At 41.7% G+C, this 22,213-nt stretch overlaps 1 protein-coding gene across 3 annotated transcripts; it reads right to left on the reverse strand.

Moving 5' to 3' along the window:
- Positions 1–3,927: 3,927 nt before the first annotated feature.
- On the reverse strand, positions 3,928–22,147 carry YBX1 (Y-box binding protein 1). 3 transcript variants are annotated; one of them, XM_019937992.2, is made up of 8 exons: positions 21,835–22,143; positions 21,084–21,147; positions 12,081–12,114; positions 9,452–9,541; positions 8,850–9,152; positions 8,665–8,747; positions 5,080–5,345; positions 3,928–4,313 (listed from the first exon to the last, which is right to left on the reverse strand). In XM_019937992.2, exons 1-7 carry the CDS (start codon positions 21,998–22,000, stop codon positions 5,111–5,113), a joined length of 975 nt encoding a protein of 324 aa, XP_019793551.1. In that variant the 5' UTR covers positions 22,001–22,143; the 3' UTR covers positions 3,928–4,313; positions 5,080–5,110. The 3 variants fall into 3 exon arrangements, 2 of the variants coding, with proteins under 2 accessions (XP_019793551.1, XP_073647308.1); XR_012325634.1 differs by lacking the exon at positions 3,928–4,313 and adding an exon at positions 8,377–8,548 and having other exon boundaries at positions 5,165–5,345; positions 21,835–22,147; XM_073791207.1 differs by lacking the exon at positions 9,452–9,541 and having other exon boundaries at positions 21,835–22,144.
- Between the last annotated feature and the right edge of the window lie 66 nt (positions 22,148–22,213).

Consider the following 22,213-nt stretch of genomic DNA (forward strand, 5'->3'; position numbering starts at 1 on the left):
TTAGTCTCCGTATCACCAGTGGACACTTTTCAGCCTCCACCTTCTTGGACCTTTTGGTTTTGATGCCAGCTGAATCACTTTGTTCTCTAGGATTCTGTGACGTCCCCCTTCCTGGATTCCCCACATCTTTGGGCCTCCACAGATGCTCTGATGTGATGTCTTCCATGACCACAGCTTTCAATAGCCACCTGACGAGCATCAAACGTTCAGCTTCAGCCTACACCTCACTCCTTAGCTCCAAATCTGCTTCCCACATACTCCCTATGGATGCCCCAGACACCTCAAACTCTGTATATCTGAAACCAAACAGACCCCTCCCCTTTGTGTATTCTCTATTCCAGCAAGTGGCACCATCTGTATCACCACTCTGCAGTCACGCCCCATTCTTCCCTCTTCCTCATTCCACATTCAACTAGTCACCTCAATCTGTCAACCCCATTTCCGAGAACATCTCAAATCTGATGTTCTTTCCTACTGCCTTATCTATGGTCTCATCTTATCTGGACTTCTATAGCAATGTCCAAATTGGCCACTATTTTGTCCCAGAGTAATCTAAAATGAAAATCATTCTATTTAAAAATCACCCACAGGAATTCCCTGGTGGTCCAGTGGCTAAGACTCCTTGCTTTTACTGCTGAGGGCCCGGGTTTGATCCCTGGTCAGGGAACTGAGATCCCTACAAGTTGCACCTTGCCAAAAAGGTATAAATAAAAATCATCCAGATCCCCTATCACCAGCTTCTCAGCCCAGACAGAAGGGCTGTATAGCTGGCTGCCCTGAACAAGTACTAAAACATCACTTGGATAGGTGTAAGTATTGTGCAAGTTGACTCACTTCTTTGTATCATTTATAGCCTTTAAAACGAGCAGCCAGACTGATGGGACGTAAGCAGTCCTTCCAATATCTGAGGCACCATTCAGAGCAGGGAGAGGCAGAATTCCTAACAAAAATGCTCCTTCCCGAGCCACAAGCCAGCTTACCAGCCTTGGTGTCAGACTAATCCTTCCGTTAGCAGCACCTCAGGCCTAAGCCTGTCATGGGCTACACTTGCCTGTTCATCTCTACCAGATTCCCATTCACTGCTACCACAGCTCCCATTAGCCCTCCCCTGCTCATCTGACCCAACATTGCTCCCTTCCCAAACCCTCCATTGTGACCTCTGGGTTCAGTCACCGGCTTTTTCTCTGAATGTTCTCTTACTCTATCTCTAACCAGACTCGTGCCTAGGATGCTACTTCCCTTGGAGCCCTTTCGGTGATGATTTTTTTCTTCTTCAACACCAAGTACTGTGTTGTCTGGTAGTGGGCTAAGTCTATTACACCACTGCCACTTCTAAACACAAATTTTCTTGCAGTCCATGCTTTCAAGCTAAGCCCACTATCCAGCAGCATTCCTTCACATTCCTGGGCCTTCTCCACACCCACTTCTACCAACACTTGTGGGAACTGCAACATTCACTGAACACCATGGTCTATTTTTGACCTCTTCATGTCCAGTACTGTCTTCCTTCTCCTGTCTTCTACTCACATCATCCTAACCTGAACTGCCACTACCAGTAACTGCCACATGTCTCCAGGCTGAGTATGCCAGGCTAAAGCCACCACCTCATATTCTTCCAGCTCCCTTAAATTAGTACTTTTACTCCACTGGGCCAATTTGGAATACTTGCCAACTCCTGGACAATTCCAATCACCAAAGGTGGCTTTGCACTCTTACTGACTGGCTACCCAGGATTCACCCACGGACTGGGGATGGGGGAAGTGGATGCTGGGGGACAATAGCATCAACTATAATCTTGCATTCACTTTCACTACCTTCGCTTTTTCCCTCCTGTTAGATTCAGCTGGCCAAGCTCTGGTTAAACCCAGCCCTCCACCTGCTGGCGATTCTATTTCCCTGGTATACTTTTTCCCCATTCTCCAAGACAACTACACCTTTTTCTCTCCTCTAACCTCCAACCTCTCTTCTTCCTTTTCTGAAGCCCACCAAATTTTTTTTTTTTTTTACTGAACCTAATCTTTTTTTTTTAGATTTTCTAAAATTTATTTTGGCTGCACCTGGTCTCAGCTGCAGCATGCGGGATCTAGTTCCCTGAACCAGGGATTGAACCCAGGTCCCCTGCTTTGGGAGCATGGAGTCTTACCCACTGGGCCACCAGGGAAGTCCCTTACTGAACCTAATTTGAATAGATGGATTGACATCATTCTCAATATTCATGAAGATGTAAATGTCCATTTTTCTTTAATGTCTTTCAATGGTCTTGCTTCCTCCCAGAGATTTGGAAAATGTTAGTCCTAAATATATTTCCCTGATACTACTGTATTTATTATACAAAATAAATTTTAGCCATTTACTATTACTAACAAATTATCCATTCTTGACTGCTAGCTCTTTTGGTTTATAACCACTACCACCTATTCCTTAAGTCTTACCTCACTGCCTAGGTCATCTAGTACAAGGTTCAACAGAAACCATAAGCATCCTCACCTAATTTTGACCAGAATGAAAGAAGACAACATGCCCATAGCACTTTCCGTGCTCTCTGCTCCAGTCACATGGGTCTTCAAGAACATGAGGTATTCATAACCCTTACACAGCTGGAGAACCAAACTCACGGATAAGTGTCAAAAGCTAAGGAAGGTTGTCACAGAGCAAATCACTGCTGCTACTGCTGCAAGCACTGCTTCCACCACCCCTCTTCTAGTAAACAGTACTGACTTCCCCAGAGTCTCATGCTGGTGCATCTGAACGGTAGACCAGGTTCTAAACCTGCAGACCGGCTGCAAGACTGAATGTACTCTCTCAGCTGTCAGAGACTCACAGGCTGCCTAATCCTTACACACAGTGAAGTAAATTCACACAAGACAAATACACATGAAAAAATGTTGTTTGCAACACTGGCAGCAAGACTGCATCACAAAAAATTTTCTTCCTTGCCATCGTTTTCAAAATCACATTCCAACATTATTGGATTACGTAAGCATTGTTGGCATCATTTCCACAACATATATCCTAATGTATGCAACTATAAGAAAAAAACACTACATACCATCAGCAGTGTTCAACATCCGAAGAGGTGGCCCCAAATTCAGAAAAGGCATTTCAAAGTGTTCACTGATACTAGCCTAGCCCACTTGCCTATTTTTTCCCCACTTTATTCATCAGTCTCCTGAATTAAAACTATCAGTGCAATGCAAATCTCAGTTCTGTGAATCCTGAGCCCATTCTGGAGAGGCACACAGCACTGCATGACTCCCGGATATGCCACTCTAGCCGACTCTATAACCCCAAGGCGTCAAATGCTGGCCAGAATGATCCAGAATTAGTCTCTAGACAGCAGTCATTAACTATTCCACAATGGAAGCCAAAGGGCATTTTAATAAGACATTATAAAAGAACAGACAGAACAGGCTTAGGTTACAAGGGTGCTGAGAACAAAATGAATGCCACTGACCTCTATGTTCTTTAAGCAGACTTCACACAAGCATTGCATTATTTGTGCCCAAGCAAAGGAGCTGTGTTAACCAAGTACACCAGTCTCTGTGGCAGGCATCTGATAACTAAGGTGGGTATCCTTCAATCCACAGGCTGAAGTAACTCACAGTAGGGCACAAATAAATGGCTTCCAAGGATTAGAGTCCAGTTAGTCTCCACCAGACCATGCCCTCTCTCTTCTCCTTTACCACTGTCTCCCAGTAAAAGCAGCTCACAGAAAGGAAAATGGCCATATTACCATAGTAAATACTTTCTAATTTTCAGTACGGGCCCACAGGCATGCTACTCAATAAAGGATTACACATTTTGAAAAATTTCCTGAGTAAATACCAATGAATACCACCTATCTACAGATAGATTTAAGCTAATAAGGATCCTATAACCAGAAAGTACTTATAAACTAAAATGAAACAAGGCAGAAATATACACAAAGACAATTATTTAAGACCTTTATTAACAGGTGCTTGCAGTTTGTTGACTTTTTTGAAAAAATCAAGCTGTAAACTTTTATTACAAATTAAAAATGAGGTTCTTAAAAATCTCAACTTGACCAGATATGAAACAATTTAAAAACCTTTAAAGGTGTATTGAGAAAAACCAGGCTTTTTTATTTTTTTTAAAAAACACGTTTGTCATTACCAAAAAGAGACGTCTTTAGGTAAAAATAATAAAAACCCCATGCTGCATAGATAATGCAGATAGTTCTAGTTATCTGGTCAACAGGCAAAAAGCAAGCACTTAAGGTCTTCAGCTCCAATCTTTTGTTCATTTCTTATTGCTGGAATTTCGTACTCATTTCTTCTTGTTGGATGACTAAACTGTAAAAGAAAAAAAGTTTTAAAATTATCTTGCGCAGTTCACTGCAATTTTCTTTTAGTATACCAAACTGCTCCAGATTCAAATAAGCTAAGTAGGGAAGGCATTAACAAATCTCACACTGGTTTATCTTAACACAGCAATTCATAACAGGGGTGGACCCTGCTGTGTAACAAGAATGGTTACTCCTAGGTTCTGGATGACCTTTTGACACTCAGAAAATAGTACAGAGGGGGAAAAAAGTATCAGTGGCTGAAAATAATAATTCTAGTGCCACATGCCTCCTAGAATCAAGTAAAAAGGGAATCCCTTGATTTTGGAATTGATGATACAATGCCAAAGTTGTCACTTTTCCCAAAGAGACCAACCATATTGGTCACTATCACCTAGGTTATTAATCCTAGTAGCTATCCCACTTATTTTTGAAAAATGAAAAATAATGCAATGTAATTAACATTACCTGTTATGGTAAGGTTAGCAAGACTTTCCTCTGCTTACTGGCAAAATCATCCAAAAAGGTTGACAAAAGGCTCTCACATCAAGATACAATGTAAAGCTAGGCCTCCAAGGGTTAGTGAGCCAAAGTATGGCTCTGATACGCCCCGTTACCAAAATGGGACATTCAGGTCATGTTATGATTAGTTTGGGTAGAGGATATTGTATGTTTAAGTGGCTTACCTTACCTGATGAACTGGGTTCTTTCCTCTTTCATTAATGGACACCACTCATGACTGCTCAGAGGCCAGAAGGCTATCTACGCTTACTTACCCGGATGATGGTAGAGATGGTAAGCCGGCATTTACTCAGCCCCGCCCTGCTCAGCCTCGGGAGCGGACGAATTCTCAGCTGGTGGATCGGCTGCTTTTGTCTCTTTGCCATCTTGTGGTTTAGGGTTTTCTGGGCGTCTGCGTCGGTAATTGAAGTTGCGGCGGTACCGACGTTGAGGTGGCTGCTGACCTTGGGTCTCATCTCCTTGATTTTCCTTATCTTCTTCATTGCCGTCCTCTCTGGGCTGTCTTTGGCGAGGAGGGCCCCTGGAATGAACATTGTGCAAACTTGCAATGATAAAACCTTCTTTCTTTAACCTAGCCACCAGTATTAACACATCTGGCCTTTCTGTTTATCAAGTGGTCTGCAGGCAATTTAGCAAAATCAAAAGAGCAAATTTGGCTTTTATTTCACAAATTATGACTTGGGAAAAGGATTTGAAAGTATAAACTGGAAGATGAACGCTTAAAACTGGTTTTAATAGTCTCGTAAGCTTTTACCCATAGTATAATCTATTACAAAGTTAGCCATGAAAGGACTAAAGGTGGTACAACACTACCAACACCTTGATGTCCTTTAAAAACATGGGCTTTAAGGTAACCAGGTTTGGGAACAAGTGCTAACTATCCTTTACAGATGAACACTTGCTAAAAATGCAGGAAGTCAAAACCAAAGAAGAGATGCTCTCTTCATAGAAATGAAAGTACACAACAACCATTAGTCACTGGGAAAGGCAAATCAAACCCACTTCATACCCACTAGGATAGTCATAATCCAAAGGCTGAAAAATAACCATGTTGGGGAGGATGTGAAGAAACAAACCCTCAATACATTGCTGCTGGGAATATAAAATGGTGCAGCAGCTTTGCAAAACAGCTTGGCAACAAATGTCAAAGAGTTACTATATGACCCAGCGGTTCTACTCCTGGGTCTATAGCCAAAACAGTGTCCATTATGTGATTACTGTATTATTCACAACAAAAAAAGAAACCCAAATGCCCATCAACTGGTTAATGAAGAACAAAATGTGATATTCATACAATAGAACATGACTTGGTCATAAAAAGAAATCAAGTACCGATACATGCAACATGGATGACCTTAAAAATATGTGAATTGAAAGCCAGACACAGAAATACCCGAAATAGGCAAATCCAGAGACAGGGAAAGCACATTAGTGGTAGCCAAGGGCTGGGGCAGAGGGGAATGGAGAGTGACTATTAATGAATACAGAACTTTGGGGGTGGCGGACTGGTGGGAGCGTGGCGGTGATGAAAATGTCTGGAATTAGACGGTGGTAATGGCTGCGTGACTTTGTGAATATACTAAATACCAGTCAGCTGCATGCTTTAAATGAACACCAAGATTAATAACATCCTTCTATACCATAAATATTATAGGTCAAAATAAGCTCTAATTTCCTATTTAGATCCGTACATTCTATTTTTCACCTCTAACCCCTCCAATCTCCCACCTACCTCTCCCAATCCCACCCCCCACCCCTTCTCCTGAAACCGTTTCCCCACATTTTGTGAACTCATGACCAGTCTTCGGCAAAACTGCCCTGTCTTTCCCCGTAGCCTTCAAGTGGTGGCTGTCCCACCCCTATCACTGCGGCTTCTAAAGTGAATTCTAAAACCCCAAGCTTTCAAATCTTATGTTATGCCATATTCCATTTACTACACTTTTCCTGTTGTAATTATCATGACAGTCCCAAATAATATGGGCTTTCAGATTCTTTACTTCCCATCCAATTCTTGTTTGCTACCTAGGTTTTCTCAACTTCAAGCATTCCACTCTCTAATCACCCCTTACTTATTTTCCCGGTTTATTCCAGGTGTCTTGTTCTCGCACTCTATTTCCACTAGGACCTATAATCCAATGATCCCATCACTCATTCTGTCACTTACTCTTCCTTAATCTGTTTCTCCCCTCTTTCTCCAAGTATAAAGTCCACCATTAATCACTACAACCGATCTCAAACTCAGTCATCTTTGGGTAGACAAATGCTGAACAAATCTAACTCTATGCCTAATCTGAGGCTGGGGCTCAAAATGGCTGGAAAAGTACAACCATGTTGGGTGGACCCACTTTAAATTTGTAAACACTATTATTTGATTTCCCCTATTTCTCTTCTAGAGATAATTTCACATCTTTGTCCCAAACTCCCCAAACCTCTCTCACCCCTCTCTCCTTTTGACTTCACTAACATACCGGGGCCCATATACTCTGGCTTCTTACACATGCAATGCCCATGGTTTCTAGCAAAAGACTAACCCACTATTTGTGGACCAAATCCTATCCTAACTGAAGACAGTTCTAGCAGTTACTTCCCTGACAACTGTCCTCTTTTACTATATTTTCCAGCCTACAAGTATGCTCTTATTTCTCAAACAAAAAAATCCTTTCTTGACGACACATTTCCCTTTATTGCCACCTCACCTGACTCCTTCTCAGCAAAACTCCTGCTATATTGGTCTCAGATTTCTTACAATTTGCTCTTGGATCTGCATCAATCAGAATTTCACCCCATGGATTATAAGTGGCATGTGTCATCTACTACTCATTTGAACAAAAAATTCCTGGCTAAATAGTTTGGAAAGCCCTGCGTTCCTTGATACTTTAAGGCAAATCAATCTATCTACCTTATCTATCTATCTCACCATAGCAATTATCTGACACTGTAATACTAGTCTATTCATTCAAATGAGACCATTTAGTCTAACTTAAACCAAAAGGCAAACAGTAAAACAGAAGCACTTGACAACAAAAATTCATATGCTATTTTAAAGAACACCAATGAAACTAGGTAGAAAATTTAAGCAGCTCTACAATGTAAGAAAAAGTAGACCAAGGATTCTGCTCTTGGAATTTAAATGGATAGACTGCCATGAAAGCCTATTTTAGACCATTTATCACTATCACAGATAAACACTATTTTAAAACATATTGTGATTATTTGTAGTATTTCAACAAGGTAACTATGTCTAGGTTGAAAATAGTATACTACCTGTTAGTCTTAGGGATCACATCTGGAGACTCAATGCTCTAAGACCCTTAAAAGAAATAACTGCTACACCAGTCGATCCTAACATCGTGGGACTGGGAACACTGCCTCAGTGTGCTACATATATGTATAAACGTGTCTGGCTCATGGAGCTCTTCCCTAATTACTCTATACTCTAATATTTAAATACCCTCTGTTAAAAAGATATGCTTACCTTTTACCTTTCTCCCTCCCAATGAACCAGGTTTTAAAGTTATAATACAATGCAGTTTAAACTACTATTTTCTTACCTGTTAAAGGACAGAACATGTGAAATTCCATACCCTCATTAGAGAAAAACAACAACAAAACCAACTGCATAAAGTAGACCACATCTATAAAGGTGTTTTTAACCAGTGCCAGCAAAGATGCAAAGAACACATTCTCAAAAGATAACTGACTTCAGGTTCATCTCTTAGGTATCTGATGAAAGAAAATGTGAAGTGTTAACAGATAAACGACTGAAAAAGCCTGCAGAAGAAGCATGATGCTGCTGAGTCCTAATACATGCTTGAGAACTTTTAAAATACAAACCATACCTGCGGAATCGTGGTCTATAACCCCGATACATATTCTGTCTCACTGGTCTACCTTGTTCTCCTGCACCCTGGTTGTCAGCACCCTGAAAAGGCAATGGAAATCAAGCCAATATGGACCAGTAAAAACCCAACCAGACAGAAGTCTGAATACCACGGCAGTTAAAAATAAATAAAATCACATTTACCTCCATCACTTCTCCCTGCACAGGAGGGTTGGAATACTGTGGTCGACGCCCATAGGGTCTCCGCATGTAGTAAGGTGGGAACCTTCGCCTGCGGTAGGGCCGGCGCTGTTGGGCCTGGCCTTCAGGAGCACTCTCCGATCCCTCATTCTTTTCCCCACTCTCACTATTCTGGTAATTCTGCTGGTAATTGCGTGGAGGACCCCTGCGACGTGGATAGCGTCTATAATGGTTACGGTCTGCTGCATATTTACTGCCTTGTACTGGAACTCCACCAGGGCCTGTAACATTTGCTGCCTCCGCACCCTACAAAAGCCATCATATATTGATAGTGACAATGGAATTAAGTACACTTAACAAAACTTACACAAAGCAAATAAAAAAGGGTCTCTGTGGCCAGGGGTGCATAGAAATGATTAAATATTAGTTCCTCACTGTTCTGAAGAGATAGCCCTCTAACTGCAGCCAGCACATTAGGATTGATGCACCTGTGTTCAAGTGGTCACCTGACCCATCCATCCACATTAGAGCCACCATCCTAATGGATGAGATCTCCAAAATATTTCCATACTGAAGTCAAACCTTTACACAAAAAGCATCCTCACCTTTTCTCCTTCAACAACATCAAACTCCACAGTCTCTCCATCTCCTACACTGCGAAGGTACTTCCTGGGGTTATTCTTCTTTATGGCAGTCTAGTAATATCACATTCCAAAAATAGATTAACAGGGGAGAATAATGTGCTTTTTCATTTAAAATGTACCAGAGTCAACAATATTTTAGCTTGGATATACACTTAAAATTAGCTTTAAATAAGACCAAACCATCAATAAATTTAGGAAAACAGGGACCAATGCTACCCCCAACCTCAACCAAAATACTCCAATCTTACAAGGCCCCAGCATTTTACCACTATTTTCCAAACTAAAACAAGTAATTTAACACTCAAGACAGACACTATATATATATTTAAAAATGCTTTTTGCAAAAGCATTATATGTAGCTTTGAACAAAATGAGGATATCCATCTATCCCCAAAGACTGCACTTAATAGTAGAAGCTAGCCCCACACAGGGCCAGTTTAGATGACAGGCGAGTTTAGTTTTGCATGCTTCAAAGTTGACCAAACCAACTTTGTCCCTGTGTTACCGTATCAAACTCAATTACAAATGTCAACCAAAATCCCTTCCAACCTGACTGTGGTAATACTTCGATGGAAATGCAATTCACATGAATTAACTATGCCACTTTTAATATTCCGACTGCCTGGGACAGTTGGTTATTACCTCCCCAGAATACATTAAATCTCACATTGTTACTTGTTCTCCAGACTTCTACGACAAAGTTAAAGGGGAAGAATAATATCTCACGTTTGTAGTACTTCCATAAAGTTCTTCTGCACATTACCCACTCAATCTCATTATGACAGATGGTGTGAGGCATTATTATTCCTCTTTCAAGGTAATAAACAGGCTTTAAAAAGTTAGGTGACTTGCCCAAGGTCACACAGCTAATAAGTGGCAGAGTATGGACTTTTCTAAATCCAGGTCTTGGGACTCCAAATCCCATGTTCATTCTACTACATCACAGCGGTATCCATTACAGGATCACTCATGCATTTCCATTCCAGAGGAGGCAGGACAACCAACAAATCTGAATCCAATTAAGCTAAGTTGCCCAGAACTGCAGTCTCCTTGATACACCACCAAGACCTGAGCAGCCAAAGTCCTAAGAAACAACTAAATGTTGAAACCACCTCCAAAATAAAGAGGAAAGCATATTGGTGACACCTTGTGGGTTGGTACAAGCGGGTGATATGCATTCAGCCAAATAATTAATTTCATCTGTCATCTAAACTGTCACAAAGTTTTCATACCTTTCATATAACTCAATTATCTGCAGTCATAGGGGATAGCACAAGTATGGGTAATTAAAATCCCAAACTCTTATTTTGGTCAGCATTTTCAACGCCCTCCCCAATCTTCCCAAACCCTTTACTGTTGCTGACGGGCAGCAAGACTGGCAAGCTTGCTGTCTCTTGTACCTAATTCTGCAAATTCCTTTGAACATGCAAAAGGGAAGTAAGGAACAGATTAAGTGTTGGTATTCAATTTTATAAAATAAACATTTGTCTTAATATAACACCTTGCCTGAGCAGTCCTATATTTGTTTAGAATTTAAAAGTTTCCATGCTTATGTTTGACCCAGTGATTACTGGACAGGGCTTCTGATGTATCTAGAAATTGATCTGGCTCCCCCCTTGATTGCCACTGAGTGCTGTACAGGGCACTTCAGAGAGCTACAAAACACCAACCTAAGACAGCCCTTCCTATGAAGTATGCTGACAGCCAAGCTCATACCTCCCTGAATAAAGGCATGTGTAGACTGACTTTGTCTTTTGATGTCTACATTACAGTATAGTGGTTAAAAAGTTCTTAGAGTGATTTTCAATACAAGTTGACAATATTTCAACAGTCTTAGTAAAAAAAACAAAAACAAAAACAAAAACTGCAGAGTACACAAAAGTACACATTTATAAACATTTTTCCTACCCACTGCATTCCTATGAGGATAATTAAGTCCAGTGGGGCCTATGATATACTTAAGGTTGAAATATTAGTGTTCATTTGGCAGTGGCTTACTTTAACAATAAACTCCTTAATGTTTAAGCATTTTCCAAAATATTTTCCTTAAATGGTACTTGTGGGGGAAGTTTAGCATGTAGCACCTATCCTGTTATAACAGAAGGACCTATGCTACGTTTGCCAGTTTTTCAACATTCATTTCAAATTAATATATTTTGCAACTTTGGCCGATTTCTCCCAGGATTACTGTTATTTGTCCTTACCATAGAGGTAATTCTAACAGCATCTTGTCAAAGTTTCTGTATACCTATAGCAATGGTATTAGTTCAAGTTTAGATTAATGGAGGTTTTCAGTTCATCTGAAATTAGGTTTCAAAATTTAGTGTAACAAGTAGAGCAGATTCAACATTTAAAAAAGCTATAGCCATTAACAAAATACCAATGTGAAACACCTATTTTAATTAAGTAAACTGCCAACATAATGTTTCAATGTACACATTTAAGCTGTACTACCCCTCTTCCTGTGGGAACTAAATTGTTTGGTGACTGGACTTAACCTTTTTGCAAGGAACAGTAGTTGACAAGATATCCACCCTTTTCTTCCCACAAGCCTTGAGCCAGAAGGGTAAATACCCACACGAGCACTCACCTGGTGTACAAATACATCTTCCTTGGTGTCATTCCTATAAGACAGAACCAAGTTGAACAAGTTATAAAATTGAACACTACATTTCATGTTGCCAAAGATTAAGAATACACTTGGTCCTTTCTGCACTCCCCTCCCCTTTTTAGAGACTTTCTCGGCTGCCAACCAGCCATTAGGAAATTAAGAAACAAAACAAAAACACAACCAGTAAGCCACGATGGTTTTGCTAATAACTCTCACCATCTACCTTAGAAGGATTAAAGACTAATAAAGTGTGACCTACTAAGCTATTAAGAGGATAGAAGTGACTAGCAACATACATTCTGTCACTCCTCATCCTACTGAACAGCGTTCCTGCACAACCCACTCCTACCTCTAAGAGCACGGTTACTAACTCAAGTAGGAGAGATCATGAACATATTCTCTTCCATTAATTACTAGCTTCCTACTTTCTCACTTCATCCTCAATCATTCCCTTTTTACCATTTCCAATTCCCAACTTTCCTTGAGGATCATAAAGATGACCACAGAATGTACAATACCAGGAATGAGCCCTAAATGTAAACTATGGACTTTGAATGATAATGATGCGTCTGTGTAGATTTATCGATTGTAACAAATGTATCCCTTTGGTACAGTATAGTGGGGGATGTCATGGGTGCAATGTGTAGGCCTGGGGTACATGGGAACTATGTATTTTCTGCTCAACTTAGCCATGAACCTAAGCTGCTCTTAAAAATAAAGTACTGATTAAAATAGAGGGACAAGATCACAATGAAGTACAAATACGAACACCACCAATACTGACATCATTCACACGGCAAGCATTGTTTATGCTGGAGAACTAAGGAGGTGAAGATGAATGAAACTTATTACTAGCACACACGACCCCCTTTTTCACTTCATATGACACCATTTGACACCAATCTTTAGTCTGTTCCTAAACAAATATGGTTGAAATATTTGCTTCAGGACTTTACAAGTGGCTATTAAAGGAGGCAACATTTGCCCTAAGTCTTAAAGGAGTTTACTGGAAAATGAGAAAGATGTTCCAGGTGGAGAGGTCATGGACATGGGTAAAACCAACAATGAGCAAATTAAGTGCAAATTGGGTTCAACCTAGAATATGGCTAGGGCTGTGGCTGTGTGGAAGGGTGAATATGGGCTAAATCATCATGTAGGTAGAGAAGCCAGTAAACGCTTTTATGTAGTGGACATATAAATTATTAGATAAATTAGAACACGATAAATTATTAGGTGTTAAAAAATGGTTGCTATTACGGAAAGTTTGAAGCCAAGAGGAGACCTGTTAGTTATAAAAGCTACACCAGAAGTCCAGACTAGGACTGACGGAGGCCTGGACTAAGGGGCTGTGTATGAGGGAGTAGACTTGAGATATCGTTCTTGAATTAATATGGGAAAAACTCTGTGGATGAATGGAGGCTAGAAGTCAGGGGCCAGTGGTGAATGATCTGAATTTTTAGCTTAGAGACTGGAGGTCAGGGTGATGATACTATGAACAAAAAGAAGCACTGGAGGAGCAACAACATTTCTAGACCTTTATTGATTTACCCTACCCTATTGTCAGTAGGTCAGAGTTGAGAAAGGACTCAATAGTAGTTCTAGTGTTTAATGACAAAAGGAACAAAGGTTACAATGAACTAGCCTGACTGGTTTACTGACTGTTGGCTCCTTGCTGATCCATGGAGCAATGTATGCACCAAAGAATCCATATAGCTTGGATTATCATAACATGAGGACATTCAATTTACGGAAACAGGATCGATCACACACACACACTCACACAGAGAGACAGAGAGAGAGAGAGCGAGAGCGAGAGAGCGAGCGAGCTACACGACGACTGAATTTCAAGCTCTAAGGCTGTTCCAAAGACAGGGGGTACTACTTCCATTAAAGGGAGTGAAGGGTGTAAGACTTGCCAGATGACTAGGTAAAGGATATTTGGTACTGGACTTTCATGTGTAAATTAACTGAGTTCTGAATATAGTATTTTACAGTTTCAATATGCATTATAATTTCCTAAAAGATGCAGCTTTCAAGAGAGGGATTTTTCATTACTGACAATAATGTTACCCATGTATCTGGGTAGCCAATACAACATTTTTTCTAATGTAGTTGCAAATAGACATTTACAGATGGAAAATATTATACACCACAATAAAAAGAAGTAAAAGCAGTTATCTACGAATTTTACTTCAGGGTTGTAAAAGGAGTATTAAAAAAATTCACCAAAACTACTTTTCCAGTCAGGACAATCTTAAAGATAGTACAAGACAAGTAGTACACACAAGATAAATCATCTCTTGGAAAACAGATTAGGGAGAGGTTTTCTGGGTACAGAGCTATGTGGAAACCAATATATGTTCACTAGTGATGTCATGCCAGACAAGGTGATACTCATTTATTCTGTTGTCACTAAACCAGTCTATAAGAAAATATATCATGGTCAAAAGATATATAGATTTTAGGGGACTTCCCTGGTGGAGCAGTGGTTAAGAATCCGCCTGCCAATGCAGGGGACATGGGTTCGAGCCCTGGTCTGGGAAGATCCCACATGCTGCGGAGTAACTAAGCCCATGCACCACAGCTATTGAGCCTGAGCTCTAGAGCCTGCGAGCCACAGCGACTGAAGCCCGCAAGCCTAAAGCCCATGCTCCGCAACAAGAGAAGCCACAGCAATGAGAAGCCCATGCACCGCAACAAAAAGTAGCCCCCGCTTGCCACAACTAGAGAAAGTCTGTGCGCAGCAATGAAGAACCAATGCAGCCAAAAAAAAAAGTATGTAGATTTTAGGGAAAGACTTGACAGATCAAAAAATGTAGTTTTAGCCAAGCCATTATACTACAGTATGGATGCAATAAATCAATCTAGTTGCAACTTGTTAAAGGACTACCAAGAAGTTCAAGGCACTACCAATAGGAAACCTGATTTTTACTCCTCATTCTACTATTAACAGCTGTGTAGCCTTGGAAAGCTGCCCCCTGCTAACTGGATCTTTTTCTTCACCCACAAAAGGGGAAAAGCTTAGACACCTAACAGCTTACACTGCAGAGGGTTTACGTTCCAGATACTGTGCCAAGCGCTTTAACTCTTTAGATCATACCAATCCCAAGGTAGATGCTTTTATATTAACCCCCCGTTCTACAAATTAGGAAAATGAAGTATGCGGTCATCTGCTTAGAGTGGTAGAATTTGATTCCACAGGCCCTGGGCTTTATCATGTTGAAAACTCAAAAAGGATCAGTTTGGAAATCTTTACATGTTTCAGCTGTAGAAGCAGATAACAGCATATGGTTTCTCCAATTCTGGGAGAGAACAACAATGAATAACAAGCATCCCTACATCCTTACCTGTAGTACACAAAGTTATTCGTATAATTAGACCAGGGTTCTGCTGCATATTGCCCCCTCACTTCCCTCAACACTTAAAAAATGTAAAAACCATTCTTTGCTCACCAGCCAGATAAAACCAGTTCTGAGAGGGTTTCTTGACTCCTGATCTACAGTAATACTGGAAAAAAGGCATGTCATGGCTACTAGAGATCTTACTGAAGAGGGAAAAGCAGCAATTAAAGATGACCAGAATGGCTCATCAAGAAGCATGTTTTAACCCTTAGCTATTTATTAATGCAATGAGGAGAGAATGGAGGCATCACCAGCACTGCCTCTTACCTCCTGAGAACCAAGAGGCATACTTCTGCCTTTACCATACTTTACCGAGGGTGGAAGGTTAGACACAAGCCAGACTATGAGCTCCAACCCCATGGAGCCAAGTCACTGAAAACAGAGGCTGCCATTCTTCTGTCTAGCACTCAGCATACTACAGGAACATGGTAGGTGCTCAATTTTAAAGTATCTACTGAGTGTCTACTATTCATTAACATTAGCCAGCTCTAATCTACCAGAAGCCACTGGGCTGATGATGAAAGGACAGCAAGCCCAAAGGCCTCATTCAATTCTTTAATACTGTTGGGTATTTACTTGTGCTAGTTAGCTATCTGGGCATTGTGCTAAGCACAAGAAATAAAAATAAGATGTGGCCTATCCTCAAGGATTTCTATCTAGAAGGCCACCACTATTCAATCTAAGGCAGCAGCTGAATTACCAAACGTGGTTTTCTACATGTTATAGTATGTTAAGTCATACTAATCAGAGAGGAAGGAGGAGAGAGGGGCAAGGCGGGATATAGAACACAATGGTTAAGAGCTCCTAACCAGAACCACTGGAGCCAAGGTTGGAATCCTGGCTATCCCCATTACTAACTACATAATCTTGGGCAAAGTACCTTATTTGTGAAGCCAAACATCTAAGTTTGTTTTCTAGTAGCCATAATAAAAAGTAAAGACAAGTAAAACTAATTTGATCATTTCAACATACATGGTCAACATAAAACATTGAAAGTATCTTACATTCAGTTTCTCAGATGCTTAATAGCCACATGTACCTACTACTGTATTGGACAGCATAGACTTACAGTATTCCAACAGTGTCATTCCATGTATCACACACCAGTCCTCCCATTCTCCTGCAGTCAAGTGTACTCTTTTTGCTGTATTCTTCTACTCCGCCTCTTCGTATTAATAGATCATTATTTACTACTGAAAAAATTTTTAATGAAAACATACTTTTCTCACCTATCTAGAAATAAAACATTGTTCTTATTCAGCAAATAACCCAGCAGTGACTTCAAGGAAAAAGAAATCACACAGATAGCAAGAGACTTCAGAAAAAAAGGGGATACCATTTTAAGTTGAGAATGCCAAAGAAAAAGAAATCCTGCAGGGATCTAAAGAAAATGGAAGTCTCTTCAAAGTTCCTAATGTAGGACAATGAAGGTATGTCTTTTTATGCCTCCACCCCGCCCCATCCCTCCCTTAGCACACCACCAAATCTTCAAGCCTTCCCTAGTGCCACAACATTTACTCATTTAGGTTACAGACTACCTATGATTTCTTGGTTCTTACTGTGCGATCAAGTTATGATCAGTTTGACTTTAACAGCCCAAGAGACTTGGCAATCATCTTTCCACAGGTCTATAAAGTTAAAATTAGCAGGGTTTGTAGGGTCACAGACTGTTGTATATTTTTCTCTTTTTTAACAACACTTATAAAAAGGCAAAACCTGTTCTTGGTTCACAGACCATATAAAACCAGAATGAGTTTAAAGATAAAGATCTAATACTCTCTTTTAATTCCTTAACTGCCTCCCAATATTAGGTATTAAGCAAATCCTTTACTTCCTAAAGACAATCTGCATGCTGAACTAGAACTATATTATAGCAATCCCTAACTATATGAAACAGGCAGTGAAAAGCAGAAAGCTTTTCAAATCTGGGGAACTAGTAGCATACAGCTCTAGTGACAAGCTAAGATCATTTAAGAAGAACCTTTCAATGGTAAAGAATAACTTCTGCCCCCATTACCTGTAGAAAATGTAGACCATGTAGAAACAACCAAACTGAAGACGACTAGGGTCTGTTTTCATAGACAGCAATAACAGGAGTTAGCGCACACAAACTCCACTGTCAGAAAAGAGTTCAAATCCTAGCTCTGCCACTTAGCAGCTACACTTCTGGGGCAAGTTTACTCAACCTCTGTGTTTCAGGATAGTACCTATTACCTGAAAGGTTGGATTAAATCCATTAGCTGATTTTAACCATTTACTATAGTTTCTAGCATAAATACTTGATAAACATTAGCTACTCTTATCACCACCATAATGAAGGATCAGTTATATACACATGGAATCCCCAATAGGTAGGGCCCCCGCAAAGGGAGACTAAACCTGACAGCCATGACTAAGTATTTTTTCTAAGGAGGGACAGCTAAGCCCTTCCCTGTCTTGGTTTATTAAACATCATCCTAGACCATGGGTAAAAAGTAATACACATAAATGCATATAGGAAGGGAAGTCAAACAACAGGAGAGAACTAAGCCTGATAGACTGTCGTAAAAAGAGAATGCATGCCTCATTTACAGGCCGTAATACTCATGACCAGCTGATTTTCATTTCCATGGAACTAAAGACCCCAAAGCTAAAATACAGCTCTTAAAAAAAGAAGATACTCTGATCAGGTAGGCCACCAGTTTGTGATCTCTTCTCTGTTTGATTCTTTTTGCTCCAAATACCTTGCCCAACCCTTACAATTCAGCTTTTTAAGTACTCTGGATAACAGAAAAGTATTCCTATTCTGGTCACTATAAAAAGATGCATGTCCTATTGAAAAATAAATTGTTACTGATCCATGCCAATCTTTCATAAGTTTGGAGAGCACAGATTAATCCTCAACACCTGGAAGCAAAAGAGAACATCAAGTTTCTAGATTTAAAAGCAGAGAATCAAACCCTGAAACCACTGACCCCGTGGCATCCTTCTAATGCCATCTTCAATAGTCTTGAGTGAAGTTTATCATAAAATGAAAAGTAATTTTGGGGGGTTAATAAACGCCTCCAGTCACATAATCCAATTATCTTTTGCAGACGCAGCACACAAAGGAATAACAATGAATTCCTAGACTATACAGCCTAACAAAATAAAACCAACATTTCTGCTGTGTTAAAATCTTTATACTCTTATTTAGCACCTTTCGTACAACGAAACCCTTTAAAAAATAATTCTAACAAGGCTATAACAATTATCGCAGGCAATAACACAGACTGAAATACATGTTTACAATAAAAATACATTTCTTTAAAGGAAAATTTTACATTAAAAATGTATCTTAATTATAAACACTTTAAGAACCTAAAATATAAAATTCATAGAATTCTGAGGTTAAAATTAGAGCTACACCAATCATCCCCAACACTACATCCTCTAATTTACACAGAAACAGTACACATGTGTGACACACACTCTTTCTCTCTCAGGAGAGCCAAGCGCCTCCAGCCCCGAACCACCTGCTAGCTTCCAGAACTATAGTTCTTTAAGACATACATTTTCCCTTAAGTAAGGTAAACCTCTCCTGAACTTACCTGCTGTTAGGTTTTACAGTGTCTTGTTCAAGTCTGAATCATTCATTGAAACGACCAGTCTTAGAAATGTAAAGCACATCTCAACCAGTTAGTGTTACAAAATACTTGCAGTTAAGACAGTCCAAACAAAGCATCATCAAACGCCAACTTACATTTAACTTGCCCTGTATGATAGCCAAATGAGTTGACTGCAAGTCAGAACAGAGAGATTCAAGGAATGGTATCTCACAGGATAAAAATTTAGAGTATATGAGGAACTACTTTTATCTTGGATTATCAATTGTTCACTTGAAAAATATCATAACCTAAGTCCACTTAACAAATGCAGCAAAACAAAAAACATATTTCTAAAGCAAACTACTTAAAAGCCTGCAAATTACAGTCCCTCTTAATGTGCACACCAGTGATATCCTATCACATTGGGTCAAAGGTCAAAAGCAGTGTCTCTCAAGGTAAGGCCCACAAGCCATAATCACCTGGAATTCTCCTTAAAAATGTACCCCAGACCCAATGAATCCAAGCTGGGAAGGAAGATTTCAGGAATGTGCATTTTTACCCTTCCAAGGTAAGCACACTTAAATTTGAAAACCACTGGTTTAAGGGTGAGGCCAATAAGGCGGCTCAGAGTAAGACTGAAATACTAATGGAAATGCTAACAAATTCAGAGATCACCTAAAAAGTGATCAAATACTGGCATCAAAGCATTCCCTTCCTTCCTTCCTCACTAGCAGCCCATTATCAAAAAACTGATGAAAAAAATGTGGCCTTGGCCTGTCCCAAAGGCAGTCTGGAAAATTCCTAAAGATTTTGGAAGAGACAAAATGTTTCCCCACAACTGCAAACGTGGAAAACAGACCATCAAATGCTTACAATCTCTTTTGCTCTGAACGCTTCCACAATACCTTATGGTTGAGTAACTAACGGTTTTTCACCAGCCAGTTGTGTCTAAGCTTAATCTTGACCATTTGGCTTCCTTCAGTAGTGCCCATTTCAGAAACATCTGGTGTTACTTCTTATTCTTAAGTTCTTTCAAACGTCTAGTGTAAGTAAGGATGTAAGACAGAAAATGCTGAGATGACTGTATCATACCTGTAAGGCCAATATTGCTGTTAGCGTGCACAGTGCTCTACACCCCTGTAACTGCACTACTTGCCTTGGCAGCCATCTTGGATATGAAGCCTGGCTGACAAGGAGACCATGAAGAGCACTGTGAGTAAAGTGCCCTTGTTACCATCACTATAGCTACAAACAACTCTAAGGATTAATCCTAAAGATGCAGTTTGTAGCTTTGCCTTCAAATACGAAAAATAATGTTACCGCGTACTAAGACCGCTCTAATAAGCTACAACCAAAGCTTTGGCAAGTACGATTTGGGGGCAAGGAAGTACGAGAAATAAAAATTGAGGAAAGGAAACGGGCCATTCATTTTCTTCCAAATGTTACAGTATGAGCAAATAAAAACAACTGTTGTCAAAACAGCCCTAACGTGAAATTTATCAGAGGCATTGTAAAACAGCATATAGTGGGACACTAAACAAAGGAATTATAACCTTAGTCAAAACGACATACTTGCATTATCAAAGCACGTTGCCTCTAGAGGTTAACAAGTTGCAAATAACCTACATAATTAGTGGCTCACATTTTCAAATACCAATTTCAGTAACGTATAAAAGCATGACGAAGATAAAAATGTGGTGGGCCTGAGCCTAACGGAATTATACCAGATCTTAGCTTTTTCAGTTTACCGTAACTGGTAAGAGATGGCTCACTCCGCTTGCCTTTTAAATCGCTTTGCACCTTTCAAGTTAGCTTTAGATTAACATTTCGCTGCAAAACAAAGACAATCTCTAGATCCACTAATCCTTTCAAGTCACCAAGGAAAACAAAATCCCACTAACAATACACCAGAGGTGGCAACCTACACAAGCTCCAACAGTCCTAAGTCCGCAAAGCCTACAGATGGGGCAGAGCATGCAAGAGACAGCACGAGGATTCAGCGGCGGTCATCTCACCTGTTGATGAAACCATATCCGTTTCTTACATTGAACCATTTTACTGTTCCCAAAACCTTCGTTGCTGGAGAAAAAAAAAAAACCCCACAATTACCAGACATCCTTTTTTTTTTTTTTTAAACCGCCACGCATCAGCATCCGGTGGCTCCCGCGTTCCCCGGCGGCGGTCAGCGGCCACCTGACAGCCTTTCTCTCCAGGGCCCGCCGGCCAGCCGCGCGGTCCACGTGGGTGAGCCCACAGCTACGGAGGCCCGGGGCGCGGGCCCGAGCTGGGTGTGCGCGGGGACCGCGGGCGGCGGGCGCTGCGGCGAGCACGTGAGAAAAGGGAAGCCGCCCAGCCCACTCCGGCCTGCGTAGGCGGCGCGCCGCGCCCTCCGAGTACACGCGGAAAGGAGCGGGTGGGGGACGCAACAACGGCGTGCGGGCCCGAGCACACGCGGCCGGCGGGCGGGCAGGCGCCGAGGGGAGGGACCCCGCCGCACACGCGGTCGGCGGCGCGCGACCGCCCAGGGGGAGGGGCGCGCGGCCGCGCGGGGTCTGCAGGGGGCGCGGGAGGCGGCGCAGGCGCGCCTCGGGCACGCGGACCGGGCGGGCCGGCGTCCGCGAATGGGGGGGGCCTGGGGGAGGGGTGGCCGCGCGCCGCCGAGTCGGTCCCCGCCGGCCGCGCGCCCGCCGGCTCGTCCCGCTTCGGGTAACGGTTCCGCCGCCAAGCTTCCCTCCCGCCCCACACTCGTCCCCGTCCGGTCCTTACCGATGACCTTCTTGTCCCCGCCGGCAGGCGCCGCCGATGTGAGGCCGCCCGGGCCGCCGCTCCCTGCGCCGCTGCCCGTCGTGCCGGGCTTGGTGTCGGCAGCGCTGAGGGCGGGGGCGGCGGGGGGGGCGGCGGGCGGCTGCTGGGTCTCGGCCTCGCTGCTCATGGTTGCGGTGATGGTGACTGGGGCCGGCTGCGGCAGCTGCGGCTCCTCCCGGGATGTGATGGTAACTAGGCCGGCGGCGGCGGTGGGGCTGCACAGGGCTCTCTGGGGTCCGCTCTCCGCTCCCGCTACCGATCGAACTAGCGAGAATGGCGGGACGGGCGGGATAAGCCCGGCGATCGACCCGCCCCAAGGATCGTTCACTGGCCAGCAATG

This window comes from Tursiops truncatus, chromosome 1, assembly GCF_011762595.2.
Source record: "Tursiops truncatus isolate mTurTru1 chromosome 1, mTurTru1.mat.Y, whole genome shotgun sequence".
Lineage (NCBI taxonomy): Eukaryota > Metazoa > Chordata > Mammalia > Artiodactyla > Delphinidae > Tursiops > Tursiops truncatus.

Excerpts from the sequence above, each read along its gene's own strand:
- YBX1 (XM_019937992.2), bottom strand. The coding sequence starts at position 22,000 with ATGAGCAGCGAGGCCGAGACCCAGCAGCCGCCCGCCGCCCCCCCCGCC. Across the intron at positions 21,148-21,834 it reads CGGGGACAAGAAGGTCATCG|CAACGAAGGTTTTGGGAACA; the intron begins GTAAGGACCGGA and ends TTTTTTCTCCAG. Across the intron at positions 9,153-9,451 it reads ATGTTGTTGAAGGAGAAAAG|GGTGCGGAGGCAGCAAATGT; the intron begins GTGAGGATGCTT and ends TGGCTTTTGTAG.